Consider the following 17,353-nt stretch of genomic DNA (forward strand, 5'->3'; position numbering starts at 1 on the left):
CATGTGATGGGATATCCCACATTTCTTGTTCATCTTCTTCTGCAGATGCCATGCCCAAGAGCAAGATTTCCAGGGTGGTTGCTCTCCCCTCTCCTGTCCTGCCACTTGAAATCTACTCATGCCGCCAGAGCCCATGGTGGCTTTTCCGGTGGCCCCTTTGTGCTGGTGACTCACGTTGTGGCTGCTGAGCTCCTTTCTCCAGCCAGGCTTGCCCTGTGGGTGTGCTGGCCTCAAGGGTGACCTTACACTGGTCCCCACGAGCCTGGGCCCACCATTCCCACCTGCCCCAATCCTTCAGGTCCCTGATGCTCCTCTGTCCATTTCCCCCCAGCAACATATACACAAAGTTGAGAGTCACACCTTCCACATTTTTATCAAGCCATTGATGAAAGACCGGGGAAGAGGACAGGGTGAACTATGTTCATTGAAACTTCCTCTCAAAAGACCACAGATGCCATTGGCAACATTTGTTCCTAATTTCTCTAAATGTTCTTGCTGACACACCTTACTTTGCTACCTTACCTTGGGACCAACAGGGAAGTATCATGGTCCATTTGCACTCCATCTGCATTGGTTCTTGAATCTCTGACTTGAGTTCACCTAGTGAGCCTGTAGGTTCCTAGCTCCCCTGCCTCCTCCCCTAGGTGCCAACAAACCATTTCCTCAACAGAGCCCAGGATCCACTTGGAACTCCCATGTGTTGGGTTTGCAGAACTCACCCCACCCTCTGTAGGGAAAGCAGAATGGCAGTGGGACCTGACAATGGCTCAGCCATCACAGGTCCTCAGTGTCCTGGGCTAGAATTTGTACAGACCCACAGAGCTTCACCTCCTTCAGGAGTTATGTGCTCTCTGTGGCTCTCCTCCCCTATCATTGGCTACCTGCCTCTTTGTCCAGATTCATCCCACCTGTCTCAGCAGCAGACACTCTCCTTGAGAGAAGTCACAAGAACAGAAGGGCTAGTGTTACACTGAGCTGCAGACGCAGCCGTGCCTTCTCTCTATTGTCTGTATCACATCTCTGGGAGAAAGGTGCAGAAACAGAGCTGTGCTTTGAATCCAGAATCCCAGACCCTCAATGATTCCTTTACTGCTGCAAGAGCCACATGCACAGGGGACACTCTGGACAGCTCCACCTCTGGCCTGCTTCCTGGGGAGCGGGAGCTGGCTCACGTGAACTCGCAGCCCTGCTCACGCCCTCAGTCTTTGCTTGTGCTCCTCCCTCTACCTAGAACCTCCTTTCATTTTCTGCCGATGGTCCTCATCGCTCTTCTTCAAGCTCAGGCTCGAATGCTGCCTCCTTCCTGAGGCTTCCTGTGGCCCGAAGATCCATTCATTTGCTCATCAAATATGTATTGAGTGCTTGTGTGCCAGGCACTGTTCTAGGCACTTGGGATGTATCAGTGAGCAAAATGAAGGACCCCCTCCCCCGCCCTCATGGAGCTTACATTCAGGTGGAAGGGGGAGTTCAATAAAAGTAAAATAATAAGCAAACTACATTGCATGTTACAAGGTAACAGGTGATAAAGAGAAGAGAAAAATACGGAGCACCTGAAGACTGGCCAGGAGTGCTGGGGGCAGTGAGGGTGCAATCTTAATTGAGGGGTTGGGGCTGACCTCCGTGAGCAAGGATGAGGTGAAGGCTGAGCCAAGCCCGTGTGGGTGAAGAGAGCAAGGGGGGCAGCACTGCAGCGCAGGGAACGAGGGCACGCCCCAGGACTCCAGGGACAGCAGGGAGGCAGAGTGCATGGAGGGAGCAAGGGAGAAAATACGAGAAGATGGGGTTGGAGAGGTAATAAGCAGCTGATTTTTCCTCTCGCCCTGAGTTCCTTCAGACCTTTGTTGTAAGGTTGCAAGGTTAGCACATTCTGTCTGGGGGTGGTAGTCAGAGTGCGTCTGGGGCTACAGAGGGAGTTCCGGTGTCCCCCAGAATCTAACCGTATCCTGACACTTGGCACCCACATAACAAATGTTGCTGAATGAATGCAGACATGCTTGAGGGCAGTGCCGGGGAGGAGGGCAGACATCAGAGTGAGAACCGAGACCAGGCAGGACCTGACACTTGTGCACAGACTTCAAGGCTCTCCCGGAGTCTGGCCTACCAGGGCTTCCCTGTCCCTTTCCCCTCTCCTCCCTCTCTCTGCACGTGATCTCCGTTTTGCATTTTGGGGGGCTGTCCATCCCTGAGAGCCAGGCTCCAGCACCTCTCCCAAAACTCATCCCCACCTGCTGCTTCCTGGTGCTTCGCTCCCAGCCACTGCCACGGTCACCTGGCAAAGCACTTGCTCTATAACTAAAAGAGATGCTTCCAGTAGTCCCCGAGGGGGCAGGTTCTCATTGTAGTGCCTCCTTGTGGAGACTTCCACCTGCCCCCAGGCTATGGTCTAAGATCAGATGGGGGACCTGGAAGCCGCAAGTGGGGGTTGCTTCCCCCAGCTGACCATCTCCCACCTTCTCCACCGCAGCCTACGAGATCGTCATAGAAACGGGCAACGGAGGTGAAACCAGGGAGAACGTCTGGCTCATCCTCGAAGGCAGGAAGAACCGATCCAAAGAGTTTCTCGTGGAAAATTCTTCCCGACAGAGGGCCTTTAGGAAGTAGGAAGAGGGGTTTCCACAGGGGAATGATGGTGGGTGGGGTGGGTAAGAGAGGAACCCGCAAAACCAGCCCCCTTGGTGGGCGCCATAAGTATACAGATGGGCCTAAACTGCACTGTGGATCACCTACTGTGTGCCAACCCCGTGCAAACTCGTCAGGATGGAGGAGTTTCCCTTATAAAAGGGAAAGGAGGAGATTGCCACTCAAAGAGAGGCCACTACATGAGAATTTAATTATTCCAACCACTAAAAAGAAAGGCTAATTCTGTAACATGCTAGAGGTGCTAATTATTGCTACGACGGCGGTCATACTAGCATATACAACTATGCTAAATTAACACGCTGTACACCTTAAATTTACAGTCTTCTGTCAAATGTATTTCAGTTTTTAAAAGTTAATGGAAAGCTACAGCAAAAAATAATAATTAACTCATTAAAGAGAGCCCACTTTGCAGCAGGACCTACAGCCCTGCAGACCTCCTCCAAGTCAGTGCAGACCAGGAGCAAACGGTCTAGTTGAAAAGGAAAACATTCAGCCATGAGATTGCAAGAAAATCATCATGTGAGACAGCATAGAACTAAGTTCTACTTAGAAGGAGGAAGGGAGGAGAGAGCCTCTAAGATGCTTTATAGGAAAATCAGACTTGGGTTTCTCACCATTCCTGGTTGGCAGGCTCGCCGGGAGAGTCTCCCCTCCTCCTCCACACCAGAGCCCGCCCTGAACTGCCCAGATGCCCACTTCAGCTCCCCGCTCCCCCCAGATCTGCTGACAGAAGTCTCCCCGTCCCATGACCCACTATACCTTCCACGCGAACTCCCTGTGCATCAGAACGAAGTCTGAGCTCCTTAGACTGGCACTCGCAGACCCCCACAGGCGGGCCGTACCCCACCTCTCCCCTTGCCACTTACCTGGCTGAACCCCGGCTGCAGCCAAGCCAGTAACCTCCCCCCGCCCCATGATGCCTGTGCCTCCATCCCATGACTGCGCCAAGTCAGTTCCCCCTGGGGGCCTCTTCCCTTCCTCCCTGGCTCTGCTCTCTGAACACCACCACCCTCCCCAGCCCAACACCCAGAGCCCAGGGCCTCCCCCTCCCCACCCCCCCACCCCCCACCCCCGGCTCTATGGGCCTCATGATATTACCACTCACTGGTGCTCACTGGACCAAGCAGGGCTTGTTAATGGCTGTGGTTGTCTTGTTCCAAAACTAGACGGAACCCCTCAAAGAACTCAGGCCTGACGTCAGGTTGTGGTTGCCATTCCATCCCTGCTCCTCAGATCCGTGCCTGGAATGCAGTAGGCACTCCGTAAATGCTCACCTCCTTCAGTGGGCTCGGGCAGCTCTTATGGGTCATACCTCTGTGTCCTGCAGGGGGACCACAGACACGTTTGAGTTTGACAGCGTCTACCTGGGGGACATTGCCTCCCTCTGCGTGGGCCACCTCGCCAGGGAGGACCGGTTCATCCCCAAGAGAGAGCTGGTCTGGCACGTCAAGACCATCACCATCACGGAGATGGAGTACGGCAACGTGTATGTACTGGGCCTCCGCCCCTCCCTCCGGAAGTGCTGCTTCCTCTGCAGGGACTGGCAGGGGCTAGAGCACGGGCAAGGCACCAGAGCCCAGGGAGCTGTCCCCTTTGAGGCCACCTCATTCAGGAAACGTGCAAGGCAGGAAGGGAAGAGGCAGCTGTACTGTTCTGGAGGTTTCTGAGCCATAGGCCGCCCCCCCTCAGAGGCAGAGACTAGAGCAGATGAGCTTGGATGCTTCAGCCTTTTAATCCAGGGACGCTTCCTTGGAAAAACACCGAGTAAGCCCAACCACGCCAGGCAGCGACGCTTCCCTTCCCTTCCCCTCCCATCCCTGTGAATGACAAAGAAATACAGCTTTGAAGCCGGCTCCTTCCGCAGTCACAGTGAAAGCCCTGCCGTCCTGGTGAGCAGTGCGGACCAGAGACCAGCTGGAGTCATCCCATGGCCCACCTGCCCCTGAACTCTGGATAAGGAGCTTTGCATCCCTCCCACCCCCACCCTCCAGGGCATTTCTGGAGGATTAAGGGTTTTAGTTACCTGGGTAACGGTCCACAGCCAGCCGTTTTTCTAATTAAAACCACTTGGTTACCACATTGGATGCCAGAAAGAGCCCGAGGCCCTGAAGGCGCCAGGAGGGGAGGAAGGGGATGCCCGGGGCAGCTCTTGCCTTCTGGAGGCTAGGCCCGGGGAGTGAGTGACAGGCGAGGTGCACAACTCACAGGGCCAGGCTGCTTGCTGCCCACCCTGCCCCCCGCCCCGCAGAACGGCGGCCGCCCCCGCCCTCTGGAGCTGGCCCTGTGCATGGCCATGCCTGCCCGGTGAACAGACAGAAGCAGCAGCCAGGTGCAGGCTCGGCGGCCATCAAGGCCATGTCTGTCTGCGCTCCCCACCCCCGGCAGCAGGCCGGCATCCTGGTATTGGCTACCTGTGACCAAGCTTCCGCTTTGGAGAGTCGCCAGGAAAGGGGTCTGACTTCCAAGCTTCTGTCTTAACCAGCTCAGGCTGCCATACCCAAAGACCAGAGACCGGGTGGCTCAAATAGCAGACATCTTTTCTCACTATTTGGGAGGCCGGAAGTGGGAGGTCAGGGTGCCAGCATGGCTGGGTCCGGATGAGGCCTCTCTTCCCAGCTTGCTGTATCGTCATGGCAGAGAGAGAGAGCGAGAGGGAGAGGATGCAGGTGTCTCTTCCTCTTCTTATAAGGGCACTATTCCCATCAAGGGGCCCCACCCTCATGACCTCATCTAAACCTAATCACTTCCCAAATGCCATCCAAATGCCACCACTCTGGGGGTTAGGGCTGCAACATGTGAATTTGAAGGGGGGACACAATTCAGTCCCTTGCAGGCTACAGTGTCATCCGTTGCTCTTTTAGAGAAAAATCAGCAGGTGCAATAAATCCTGCCAGAGTTCTGGGTGCGGCTGCTTGGAGCAACACTGATGTGGAGTTGAGGGGGACCCAGAAGGCCCAGAGGCGTTACCAACTCACCCAGCAAGCTGGGGCCGGGGCTAAGCCCCTCCTGCCCCCCAGTACTGCCTCCCAACCACATGGAGTCTGGCTGCTGACACCACACCTCGGCAAACCCCTGAAATAAACCGACAAGACAAGACAATATAATACAGCGCAATAAGCAAATGAAATCATCCCCACTCGAGTTAGCTTTAAACCGACAATGTCAGCTGTGAGAAAGAGAGTGAGCCCAAAATCTCAGCACCGCCCAGCACCTTCCAGTCTCAGAAGGGAGGGGAAACCCAAACTCAACCCATGAACTTCCTACCCCACAGTCCTGGCGCCGGGTTGCAGGATTTCTCTTCCAGTGGAAAGAAGCCGCCATTCCTACACCCTCAAGAGTGTGGCCTTTTGTCTTATGTTACCAGGGCTGGAAGGGGAGGAAGGGATGTCCCTGGGGTGGGGGGTGGGGGATCTTCCCAGTGGGAAAGGGGGTGCAGGGAGTCCAGACCCCGGATACTAGAGCTGTCGCCTGGTCAGCCATGTGGCCTCAGGCAGTAACCCTCACCTCCCTGTGCTCGCTCTCCCCTTCTGGGAAGAGAGCTGCACGTGCCCCGGAGTCTGGCACTGGGGGGAGGATGGCAGGGGCTCGCACAGGTCGTACTCCAGCCCGCCCGCCTGTGCAGGTCTCAAGCCTGTGGCTCCTGAGGGATGGTGTCTGCACCCGCAGTTCCTTCCAACCACCATGTTAACCGTAGTAGCTGGACTTCTGTGAATTACAGAAGAATTTCATCTCAATCTCCTATAAACACACTAATCTCAAATTTTCGTCTTTCAACCGCTTCCAGTTCTGACCCCTTCTCTGCAATGGGCAATACCTCCCAGCCAGGTCTCCTTCACCACTAAGATCCTCAGCATTTCAGTGCAAAGACACACACAGGGGCTTTTCTTTCTTCTTTTTTTAATCAAAAATAACTTTACTGTTTTATCTCAATCTCATATATAAGACACAATGATCGTATCGGGGGCCTGGGTGGTGTAGTCAGTTGAATGTCAGACTCTTGGTTTCAGCTCAGGTCATGATCTCAGATCATGGGATTGAGCCCCGTGTTGGGCTCCAAGCACAGCACGGAGTCTGCTTGAGATTCTCTCCCTCTCCCTCTGCTCCTCCCCCACCTTACTCTCTCTCTCTCAAATAAATATTTGGGGGGCCTGGGTGGCTCAGTTGGTTAAGCATCTGCCTTCAGCCCAGGTCGTGGTCCCAGGGTCCCAGGGTTGAGCCCTGTGCCGGCTCCCTGCTCAGTGTGGAGTCCGCTTCTCCCTCTCCCTCTCCCCCCCGCCCCGCTATGCTCACTCTCAGATAAATAAAATCTTTAAAATAAATAAATAAATAAATGAATCCTTAAAAAATACACAGTCCTTATAAAATTCAAAGAATACAAAAAGCCTATAAAAGAAAGTAACACCTCCCTAAAGCCCTACCCGTCAGAGATGGCCACCGTGGGTATTAGGTGACTCCACTCTCTCTGACACTTGACTAATATCTCACAAACACACTGTTCACGGAACTGTGATCATATTTACAAGTTTTTCAAATATATTTAATTTCTTTTCATCCGCTATTCTTTGCTTTTGCCTTTATTCTTCCTGATGACCGTATCTTCATTTCTAGCAGGAAAATCCTGGAATGTGTCCTTCCACATGAGATTCTTTTTTTTTTTTTTAAAGATTTTATTTATTTATGTGACAGAGAGACAGCCAGCGAGAGCGGGAACACAGCAGGGGAGTGAGAGAGGAAGAAGCAGGCTCCCAGCGGAGGAGCCTGATGTGGGACTCGATCCCTGAACGCCGGGATCACGCCCTGAGCCCAAGGCAGACGCTTTAACGACTGCACTACCCAGGCGCCCCCCACATGAGATTCTTAACTCCACAAAGCCCTAGGGTCCCACGTTTTGGTGATCTTATAATTATATCTATTAGAAATCTTTTCCTTATAGCTGTACCAGGGAGTGTTTCACAGCCATTAAAAATAATGAATTAAATATGTACCAGATGACTTGGAGCAATTCCCAGGAAAAGCAAGATATGGGAAAACACATATTATATGATGCCATGTTGTAAAGGGAACACTGACGTCCCGCATATGTCTGTGTCTATGTGGGTCTGTGCGGGGTGGGGTGAAATGGAAGGAAATTTGGCAAGATACACCCGCAACTGTTACATGGGTTATCTGAGGTAAAGGTGGGTTGTTGAAGTGGAAAGGAAGGAGGGAAAAAGGAGAGAGAGCCAAGCAGAAAGGAGAAGAAAAAGAGTGCATTTAGAAAAACATGCATGTGATCACGTGATTTGTACATTTATATAGAATTATGTATATCAGTGAGAATTTGCATGAAGAAATACATTTTTAAAGAATGTCTAAACAAAGAATGAAGTTATATCCCCTCTAAGAAAGTGTGGTACGTAACAACAATCCACATTTATCAAGTGATAACTGGGGGAGGAGAGATCTTGAAGCAGAATAAGGATTTCCTGCCCGTGTCTTCCAGGGGCTGGCTCCTCCGGTGGCTAGGCAGGCTCACCTTGGTAGTGACTTCTCTTCTCCAAGACTTGGTTTCCCCTTCTGTGAAATGGGAGGATGATGCCTACAGCTCAGGGTTGTTGTGGGAACTGATGAGATGCAAGATTGCAAAGCCCTGGCATTTAGGAAGCACACAGAAAAGCAAGCTCTTTTTGCAGTCGTGTATTTTCATCTAAAAGGGGTCTGATTTTGCACCACTGGGCACAACCTGTCAGAACTGCCTTCCTGACGTCATCAGTCAGTGCCAGGAGAGCTTATTTCCAAAGCTGTTAAAATATTAGCAGTTGGGAGTGGGAAGAAACATTAGCAGTTGTTCAATTCAAACCTCTAGCATTGCCAACGGGAAAGCCAAGGTCTGGGTAGGGGACGTGGCTTGTCCAAGGTCACATGGGTGGGAGGTGGCAGGGCTGGGGCAGGCCCCAGACCCCCTTGCACCCCGTGCAGCATTTTCCCACCGTGCCCTCTTACTTCCTCCTTTGTAACTAATTATTGGGCTCACTACCATTGCCCAGAGGCTAAAATTGGGGTTGTGGGGGCTGGGGGTAGAGAGGGGACTTTTTAGCCCAAGACCATTTCTCTTGTCCCTTGATTTGTTTTAGCTTATGGTGGCTTCTTCAGTAAGGACTTTCTCTTACCCCTTTCAGTCTAGACCATGAGCACACGCACACACACACACCACGTAGTTCAACTCAGCCCAGTGCAAGGGATTTGGGAGCACATGCTCCCCAGTGACATTTCCGCTTGGCTTTGCCTGGGATTGTCACTCTGGATCCTGCAGCTGTCTCTGAAGGTGACAATACTGGGTAGAAATAGTCATCAGTCCGTTTGAAAGAGCAAGGGGACCAGCATGGTTGGTGTGGAGTGAGCTTGGAGGAGGCCAGGTGCCCGATCAGAAAGGCAAACCCCGGGCGGAGGGTGTAATCACATAGGGTCTTGCAGACCTTTGTAAGTTGATGTTTTTACTTAACCTAAGAAGCCACTGGAGGGTTCTGAGCAGAGGGGTTACATTCTTGGGCTTACATGTCCACAGAGTCACTTGACTGCTGTGTAAAGAATGGACCCCAGGTAGCAGGGAGACCAGCTAGGAGTCTGATCTGCCCCAGGGAGGAGGTGCTGCGGACTTGGACCAGACGGGCAGCAGAGCAGAGAGTGGGATACTGCGTCCTTTTTCAAGTGACTGATTCTGGGCCTATTTTAAAGATGGAGTCAGTGGGATTTGCTGGTGAATTGGACATGGAGTATAGAGGGGGAGGGGTAAAAGGAGAATCAAGGAGCACCTGGAAGGATAGAGAAGCCACTTGCTGTGAATGTTAAGATGAGCAAGACTCCATCCTCCTATTTTAATGCAGGCATTTGCAGCCCCAATATTGTGCCACCTGGGGAAGGGATCATTTATGAACCAGGGGCCCAGGGGGCGGGTGTGAGCCTCGGCTGGTGTCCACTGAGCCTCCTCCCTCCCCCCTAGGTACTTCTTCAATTGTGACTGCCTCATCCCGCTCAAGAGGAAGAGGAAGTACTTCAAGGTATTTGAGGTCACCAAGACGACGGAGAGCTTTGCCAGCAAGGTCCAGAGCCTGGTGCCGGTCAAGTACGAGGTCATTGTGACGACGGGCTATGAGCCAGGGGCAGGCACCGACGCCAATGTCTTCGTGACCATCTTCGGGGCCAACGGGGACACGGGCAAGCGGGAGCTGAAGCAGAAAATGCGCAACCTCTTCGAGCAGGGCAGCACCGACCGCTTCTTCCTGGAGACGCTGGAGCTGGGCGAGCTGCGCAAAGTGCGCGTGGAACACGACAGCAGCGGCTACTGCTCGGGCTGGCTGGTGGACAAGGTGGAAGTCACCAACACCAGCACCGGCGTGGCCACCATCTTCAACTGCGGCAGGTGGCTGGACAAGAAGCGGGGGGACGGGCTCACCTGGAGAGACCTCTTCCCTTCCGTCTGAGGGCGGAGACTTTCCCTCCCACCCCTTCGCGGAGATGCCCCTGGCCTCCACCTTGGCGTCTCAGCAACCCTTTCCCAGCACCTCCTGGAGCTGGGACTGGGGACCAGAAGGGTGGCGTGTGTGGCACGGGGCCCAGGACTTCATGGTTCTCCGGAGGCCACCGCGGGTGACTTCTTGCGGGGGTCCTGCCCCTCCCCTGTCTCCTGGACCGACAAGAATCAGTCAGCACGTGTCATCATCCACGGCTGCACCGAAATGACTTTCCGCATTTCCCTCTCCAGAAACAGCAGTAGCCAGGCTGAGACTTGCTGCCCAGCGTGGACGGGAAACTGGGGCTTCACCCAGGGGACGGAAGTGGGGAAGAAGAGGCTATCGAGAGGGTGTATTTTAAGCGAAAACTAATTAACACGTTTTTCCCAAAAAAGCTGGGCTAATTAAATTATTACCGACCACACCCCACAAAGAACTCATCTTGGCATCTGCTCACTAAGAAAAGCAGCTTTTCCCCAGTTTCAATACATCCAGTGGCAAATGGAGAAAAACATCAGGAGGAAGTGTTTTAGCCCTGGGGGGACTTACGAGCCTGTGAAAAGGTACATGACTCTTTCCATCATTTGTGGAGAACACCTGCCAAGGGCCCACTGGTTAGCCTAGCCTGTGAGAACACAGGGGAGACCCAGAGAACTGAACAGAAGCTGGGGGGTGGGGGGGCAGGACCTGGAAAAGCCTGGTCACTGGTGCACTTGGGCTGGGCCAGGAGGAGGGAATGCGGGGTGAGTGCCCACCATCACCATCACCCGTGGCTCTCCTGGCTCCCCATGGGCAATGTCTGCTGAGAGCTCAGGGGAACAATATGAAGGTGTGGTCTGTGCCCTCGAGGGACTCTGACCTTGATGGAGAGGCAGCGGGAGAACCACACGCATGCACGCTCCCTGATGGACAGTCACAAAGGGATCTGCAATGTGCAGCAAGAGGGCTGTGAACTCGGCACCTGGCTTCTGATTTTCCTGCAGAAGCAGGACTGAGTGGGAAGGCAATCTTCCTCTAGGAGGGTGCCCTGCACCAGGGTTTCCAAGGCCCCGCCCTGTCACCCTGTGTCCTGTAGCCCAGACAGGTGTGACCCCTTAGCGAGGCTTTGTGGGTCTGAAGCGAGTTCCAGGAGTTCCCGGAGACCCTTGGAGAAAGGCTGAGGTGGCGAGCGCTGGCCCCGAGGCAGCCTGCCTGGGCTCACGCCCCGCTCCAGCCAGAGAGCTGGGGAGAGCTTGGGCACATTTTCTGTCTCCCGGGGTCTCCGCTTCCGCACCTGTCCAACAGGGAGAACGATGACAGCTACCACATGGGTCATCGGGAGGACGAATTGAGTCCGTCTGCGGGCAGTCTGAATTCAGTGCCCGCACTGAAGGGGCAGCGTGTCCATCACGTCCACCAAGCAGGACTCAGGGGAGCCGGGGTGGAGGTGGGGGAGAGGTAACCACGAAACAACTTTATTGAAACTGGTTCTCCCCACGCCTGTTCCCAGACGAACACATAACCAAGCCTCGAAGCTCTTCTGAACTCTTTTAGGTCACAAAAAGCATAACCACCACTTGACGTCAGAAAGCCCATTGGTTCTGCAGTTGAGATGTCCGGCTCCCACATGAAGTCCAGAGTCACACTTAGAACTTGTCTTATCCCATCCCCCAACTCAGTCCTCTCACAGGGGACCAGCTGTGAAGGGGGAGTGCGTGCGCGTGTGTACATGCGTGTGCGTGCGTGTGTGCACAGCTGGGGGAGGGGGACAGTCCCTGCTCTTCCTCCCCACCTGCGCTCACTCCTGCTCCCCTCTTGCTGACCCCGGCTTCCCATCCCTTGGGGAAGGAAAGAAAGGAAGGATGCCTGTGGGAGTTCTTTCTCCATCCCTTCAGCTCTCCAATCCGTCTTCTTTTTAGGACCTTAGACACCGTATAGGAGGTCCTGGGGCAGCCTTTGCTCTGACAAGCTCTGGGCATTCAGCCACTGACCTGTGCCATCAGCGACCCGCCAGCCCATCCCTCACCCCAGGATCTCTACGGATGGGGCGGGACACTAGGCCTTCAGCTGAGATGGTACTCGTCCCCTCCCAGATAGCCCAGTCCCCAGCACTGGGTGGGAGGGCAGCCAGAGGAAGGGGGCACTCCCACGCCACCAACAGCCATTTCTGAGGTCCTGTCCCCCTAGCCACGGCCTCCTCCTCAGCCTCTCCACTGTGTCTGAAGCTGGAGAAAGATGGTCAGCTGGAAGCGGAAAACCGGTTTCTGCCACCCGCCTGACAAGCACTGCGCACCATGGCTGCAGAATGTGGCGTCTGCTGTCTTGTCGATCCACCGAAGCTGGTACGGGGACAGCCCGTGTCGTCATCATGCTGCTGAGGGCCCAGTGTCGGCCTACTCTTACCGGGAGAGAGCAGGCCCGGTTTGACAACACACCCCGTGACCTTAGTCCATTTTCTTTCCATCCCTTACCTGCCCTGCGTCCTCTGCTGTCCTCACAAAGGACTTGTCAAGACCCTATGAAACCGCTGTGAAGTCCCCACAAACAAGGGTCACACCTTTGGCTCATTCAGGTGCACTTCCCCCCAGCCTGGTTCCCCAAGTTCTTGGGGCCTGGGCCGTCCCTGTCCCCGTCATGGACAAGAGGCCCACAGCTCCACGTGCAGCAGGTCCCCCTCCAGCAACAGCCCCACGCACTGTCCTCCTGCTGTGCCCCTGCTGAGGCTGTCCCCGGCTGTCTGCGGTGAGGTCTCCAGTCACCCGCCCACCCCCCACCGTGTTACCAGGCCCCGTGCTAGTCTACCCTCCCAGCTTTGTAGGAGCGGGAATTCAGTACCCCAGCCGGCCTCTGACTGGCCCAGGAGCCCCTAGGGGCACAGCTGGGCTTGAACCAGGCCCTCTGCGGTCCTTCACACTCCGTGGAGGAAGTGGAGGAAGAGGGGAGGGAGAGGCCCTTGGTGGTGGGGAGGGGGCTAGGCCCGGAGCCCTGGGGCTTGTAGAATTCAGTACCTGTCCGGTCCTGTCTCCACAGCCCTGCTTCTTGGGGCAGCACCTGGCCTGAGGGAGTGTTGGGACCCTCAGCAAGTCCTATCATTTGGGGCCCTGCAGGCCTCCTTCCTCCACCAGTTTGAGCGGAGGCAAGGGTGGGGGGCACGGCCTCCGAGGTGGCTGGGGAGAAGGGCACTTGGCCCTCACCCGCCTGCTGCCCTCCGCCCCAGGAAGGGGAGGGACACCCCGAGGACGCTCTGCCTTTTGAGTCAGGAGCCCCCCTCTGAGAGAGCAGAAAGCAAGGCTGGGGTTAGGGGGAAGCCAGCAAGAAGCCCAGGGTCCGAAATGTAAGGGGGCGTTCAACCTCAGGCCCCTGCAAAGGCAGGGCCGTAGCTGAGAGTGAGGCCACTTAAATGCTGCTCCCAGGGTATCTCCCTCGCCTCCCCCTGGCTCCCCGCAGTCCAGGCCCCAAGCAGGAAGGTATTCCCCATAGCAGCGGGCAAAGCCCTCTACCCCAGCAGTCCAAACTCTGAGGCTGAGACCCAGCAGCCAGCCAGGGTGAGGGTGAACAGACCCTTCCTCTTAGGCCTGTGCCTCCTGAGCCCAGCTCCCCGGAGGCCCTGCTGCCAACAGAGCCTGGGTCATGGCTGGGCAGCTGGCGACAGGCAAGTGGTGCTGGATGCCATTCCTCCTCCAGCCAAGACAGAGCCCCTCACTGGGGCGCGGGGTGAAGGAAACAAAGGAAGGAAGGGTCTCTTCCTCCCCCAGAACCTCCCTTCCGCGCCTGGGTCCTCGCCAGAGCCGCTCATTCCCTCCCCAAATCCACCCCCACCCCCCACCTCCCCACCGGCACCCGCAGCTGGCTCACTGTGTTCGGAACTTCTTCCTTATAAGGACGGCTTCTTGAGTGACAAGGTTTCCTATCCGCTTCATCTTTCCTCTCCTGGTTTAGAGACAAATCTACTTTAAAGAATATTTGGAGAGAACCTTAATTGTATTGCTTTCGAGTAACTGCTAACAAAGTATTTCCAAATAAGTCTCCCCGGGGGGTCCACATCAAAGAAAAGCTCAGACTCATTTGCAGTTAGCACAAGCTATTCACATACAAACTGTTGCACCAAAGTCTAAAAAACACTTCTGCTCTTAAGTAGGTTAAACAAAAACCTTCCAATTTTATTTCCTCCGCTCTTTGGCTGAACAACCTTTTTCTTCCAAGATTTTGATAAAAGTAAACTCGGCCCAGTTCAGTTCCATGCCTTCTGAATTCTGAGCGTGTGGGGTCCAGCTAGGTGAGTTCGGAAGTTCTGCGGGTGCCCCTCGTGCTGAGGACCCCTGGTGCTGTGCGTGCATCCTGAGCAGGTGCCCCTCGGGTCCAGCCCCCTGGCAGAGCATGGCACCAAGCATCAGCCTCTGGCAGGTGCCCCAATGCCCCTCGAGGGCAAGGTTAGCGGCTTCGGGGAACAGCTGCGGGAGCCTCAGCTTTGGACAAAGGGAGTAAAGAGTGCCTAGGAGAAAGAAGGTCTTGGACAGATGGGCCTGGAGAGTAAGGGAGGAAAAAGCCTTTTCGCCCTAAACTTAATAGGGCGGTTTGGATAGGGGCACCCAGATGGTGAGGGAGGTGGTATTGCTTATGAGCTGGACGGAAGAGGAGTTCTGTGCTTCTGGCCTAGCGACCTCAGTGTGGCTTTTCTTCTAGAATCTCCAACTGAATAAGGAAAGCCGGTTATAGAGCGGTGATTCCAGAAGTCTTGGTTTTGAGGTCTCAGTGACCAGCCCTCCCACTGAATTGGCCATTGGTGGTGGCTGACCATGGCCGGGGTGGCCAGAGTGGAAGAGGAAACATTGATGGGGCCTGGAAAACTCTCTAGGAAATGGAGAGGGAGGAGAGAACAAGAGGACCAAGGACAAAGACTATGGAAGGCAAGGATTTTCTTTAAACCATCATCATCATCACCATCATCACCATCACCATCACAGCTAATATTTACGTAGCGCATAGTAGGTACCAGACACACGGTAAGCACTTTACATGTATTAGCTCATTAAATCCTCATAAAGACGTAGGAGGCAGATGCTGTTATGATCCCATTTAATAGATGACAAAACTGAAGCACAGAGAGTTTAAGTAATTTGCCCAAAGTCACACAGCTAGCAGGTGCCGAACCCAAGGGCAGGGCTTTCCTCAAAAGAAACGCTGGATGGAAGCTGGATCCGTGAAAGGGATGAAAGAACAGCTGCTCAGGCTGGGGGTGGGGACCACCGGGTGGTTCTGAGACAGAAGGCGGCTCAGCACGGGCAGGGCAGGTGTGGGGCCACACCTGTTATTTGCTGGGCTTAAGGGTGCTCCTAGGGCATGTCGCCGAGGTCAAGGGGAGTGGGAAGAAGGAATTCCCCAGGCAAGAGAACTTTCTTGTTTTCTACTTCCCAGGAGCAGTGGGGGTCCCCCCAGGGAGCAGGCGTGCTGGGAGAAGCAGGAGGAAAGCCATCGGAAGGGAGAGGCTCATGGCAGGTGCTGCTGAGTGCTGGCTGCAGGTCAGGGGGTGGAGGGAGGAGAGCACCAGCTGGGAGACAGCCAACAGCCTGGGGGTGACGGGAGGATAACGGGATGCTTCCTTGGGCTGGTTATGGGGTCCCCAGATTAAACGTCACTGGGGATGTGCCCCTAAGGGTTTCCAGATGAGGTTAGTATTTGACTCAAAGTACTGGGCGCCTGGGTGGCTCAGTCGTTAAGCGTCTGCCTTCGGCTCAAGGCGTCGTCCTGGATCCCTGGGATCGAGCCCTGCATCAGGCTCCTCCGCTGGGAGCCTGCTTCTTCCTCTCCCACTCCCCCTGCCTGTGTTCCCTCTCTCGCTGGCTGTCTCTCTCTGTCAAATAAATAAATAAAATCTTTAAAAAAAAAAAAGAAAGAAAAGAAAGAAGACAGCACTGTTTGGAACAAAAAGCAGAGAAAGGGAGACTCCGTGCCTTTCCTGCCCACCTGCTTGAGCGGCCCCAGATCTTCTCCTGTCCTGGGACCGGGATTCTCGCCAGCTCTGCTGGGGCTCAGGCCTTCCTACTGAGATTCCTCCAGCTTTCCTGCGCCTCCGGGGCTGGGCCTCAGCCTCCAGTCACGCAAGCCAATTCTTCTCAACAAATCTTTTGAATATACTTCCTACTGCTCTGTTTCTCTGGAGAACACTGGCTAACACAGAGACTCTTCTCCCTTAACATAACCTCCCGGGGGAACTTCACGGTGATTGGGACTCATGGGCCTGTGCGGAGTGTGAGCCTAGATGTTTTCTGAGAAATCTCTTTCCTCCCAGGCGCGGCCTCAGCAAGGTGGGGGGAAGCGAGGTGGAGGGGATTAAGGAGGGTGTACATTGGCCCATTGTTGGGGGGGGCATGAAATTCCTGGAAAGAGAACTACTGCCCCAGCCCCATCCCCCCAGCCCAAAGCTAGCCCAGGCCGGTCCTCCCAGGGTCACCTCCACTGGGGTATAAACAGAGGCTAAACAGGGATCATGGAGGAACCCAGGGCCCGTAAATAGAAACCTGGGGAATTCAAAAGCTGGAAGGAGCCTAGTCCGCCACCCCATTTTTATAGTGCACGGGACCAGGGAAGGGAACGTCTCTCCCCTGTCCCCACGCCAGCTCCTGGTGAGTGGTGAGGCCAGCCCTACAGAGAGAGCCCTGGTTCTTGGATCAAGAGACACGGATGGAACTATGTGCAAGGCTACAGGCAGCATTTTGGATCATCGTGCTTGCACAACAACGAGGGATTTGAACCTTCATTGCCCTACTGTAAACTAGGGATTTTAGTTAATAATAACGTCTCAATATTGGCCCATCAGTTGCAACAAATGGACTCCGCTGAGGAGAGGCGCTAGTAACAGGGGACCTGGGCGAGAGAGCACGGAGCGCTGTGCACTTTCTGCTCATTGTTCTGTAAACCCAAAACTGCTTTAAAAAGTGGAGTCTATTACTTAAAAGAAAAGGCTTATTAATACAGGTTCTGTTTTCAGGTGATGAAAGAGTCACCTTTCAGTTCACTCCTCCGCACATTGAGAAGGGACTTGAGACAACGCGGGGAGGATATCTTGGGCTCTTACAAAGATAAGAAATCCATGCCTACTGTTAGAACGCAAACTCCTTCTCCCTTACAGAGAGGCTGGGGAGCCCTCTAGTTCAAAAGGCAAGAGGTTACATTTGAAAATTGATCAAAAATCAGAACTTTCCCTTTTAAGATTCACAAAGTGAAGTTTAGGAAACAGGTTAATT

The 17,353-nt window shown here is 54.3% G+C and overlaps 1 protein-coding gene across 2 annotated transcripts in view; it reads left to right on the forward strand.

The window, feature by feature from the left end:
• Positions 1 to 10,100, forward strand: part of LOXHD1 (lipoxygenase homology PLAT domains 1) — a 157,611-nt gene extending 147,511 nt beyond the window's left edge. For both annotated transcript variants that reach the window (XM_040632549.1, XM_008691614.2), the window contains 3 exons: positions 2,465 to 2,597; positions 3,968 to 4,126; positions 9,620 to 10,100. In XM_040632549.1, the coding sequence (XP_040488483.1) occupies positions 2,465 to 2,597; positions 3,968 to 4,126; positions 9,620 to 10,100 (773 nt within the window). The remainder of the gene's footprint in view (positions 1 to 2,464; positions 2,598 to 3,967; positions 4,127 to 9,619) is intronic.
• The last annotated feature ends 7,253 nt before the right edge of the window (positions 10,101 to 17,353 follow it).

Source organism: Ursus maritimus, unplaced genomic scaffold (assembly GCF_017311325.1).
Source record: "Ursus maritimus isolate PB19 unplaced genomic scaffold, ASM1731132v1 scaffold_18, whole genome shotgun sequence".
NCBI classification, from domain to species: Eukaryota; Metazoa; Chordata; class Mammalia; order Carnivora; family Ursidae; genus Ursus; species Ursus maritimus.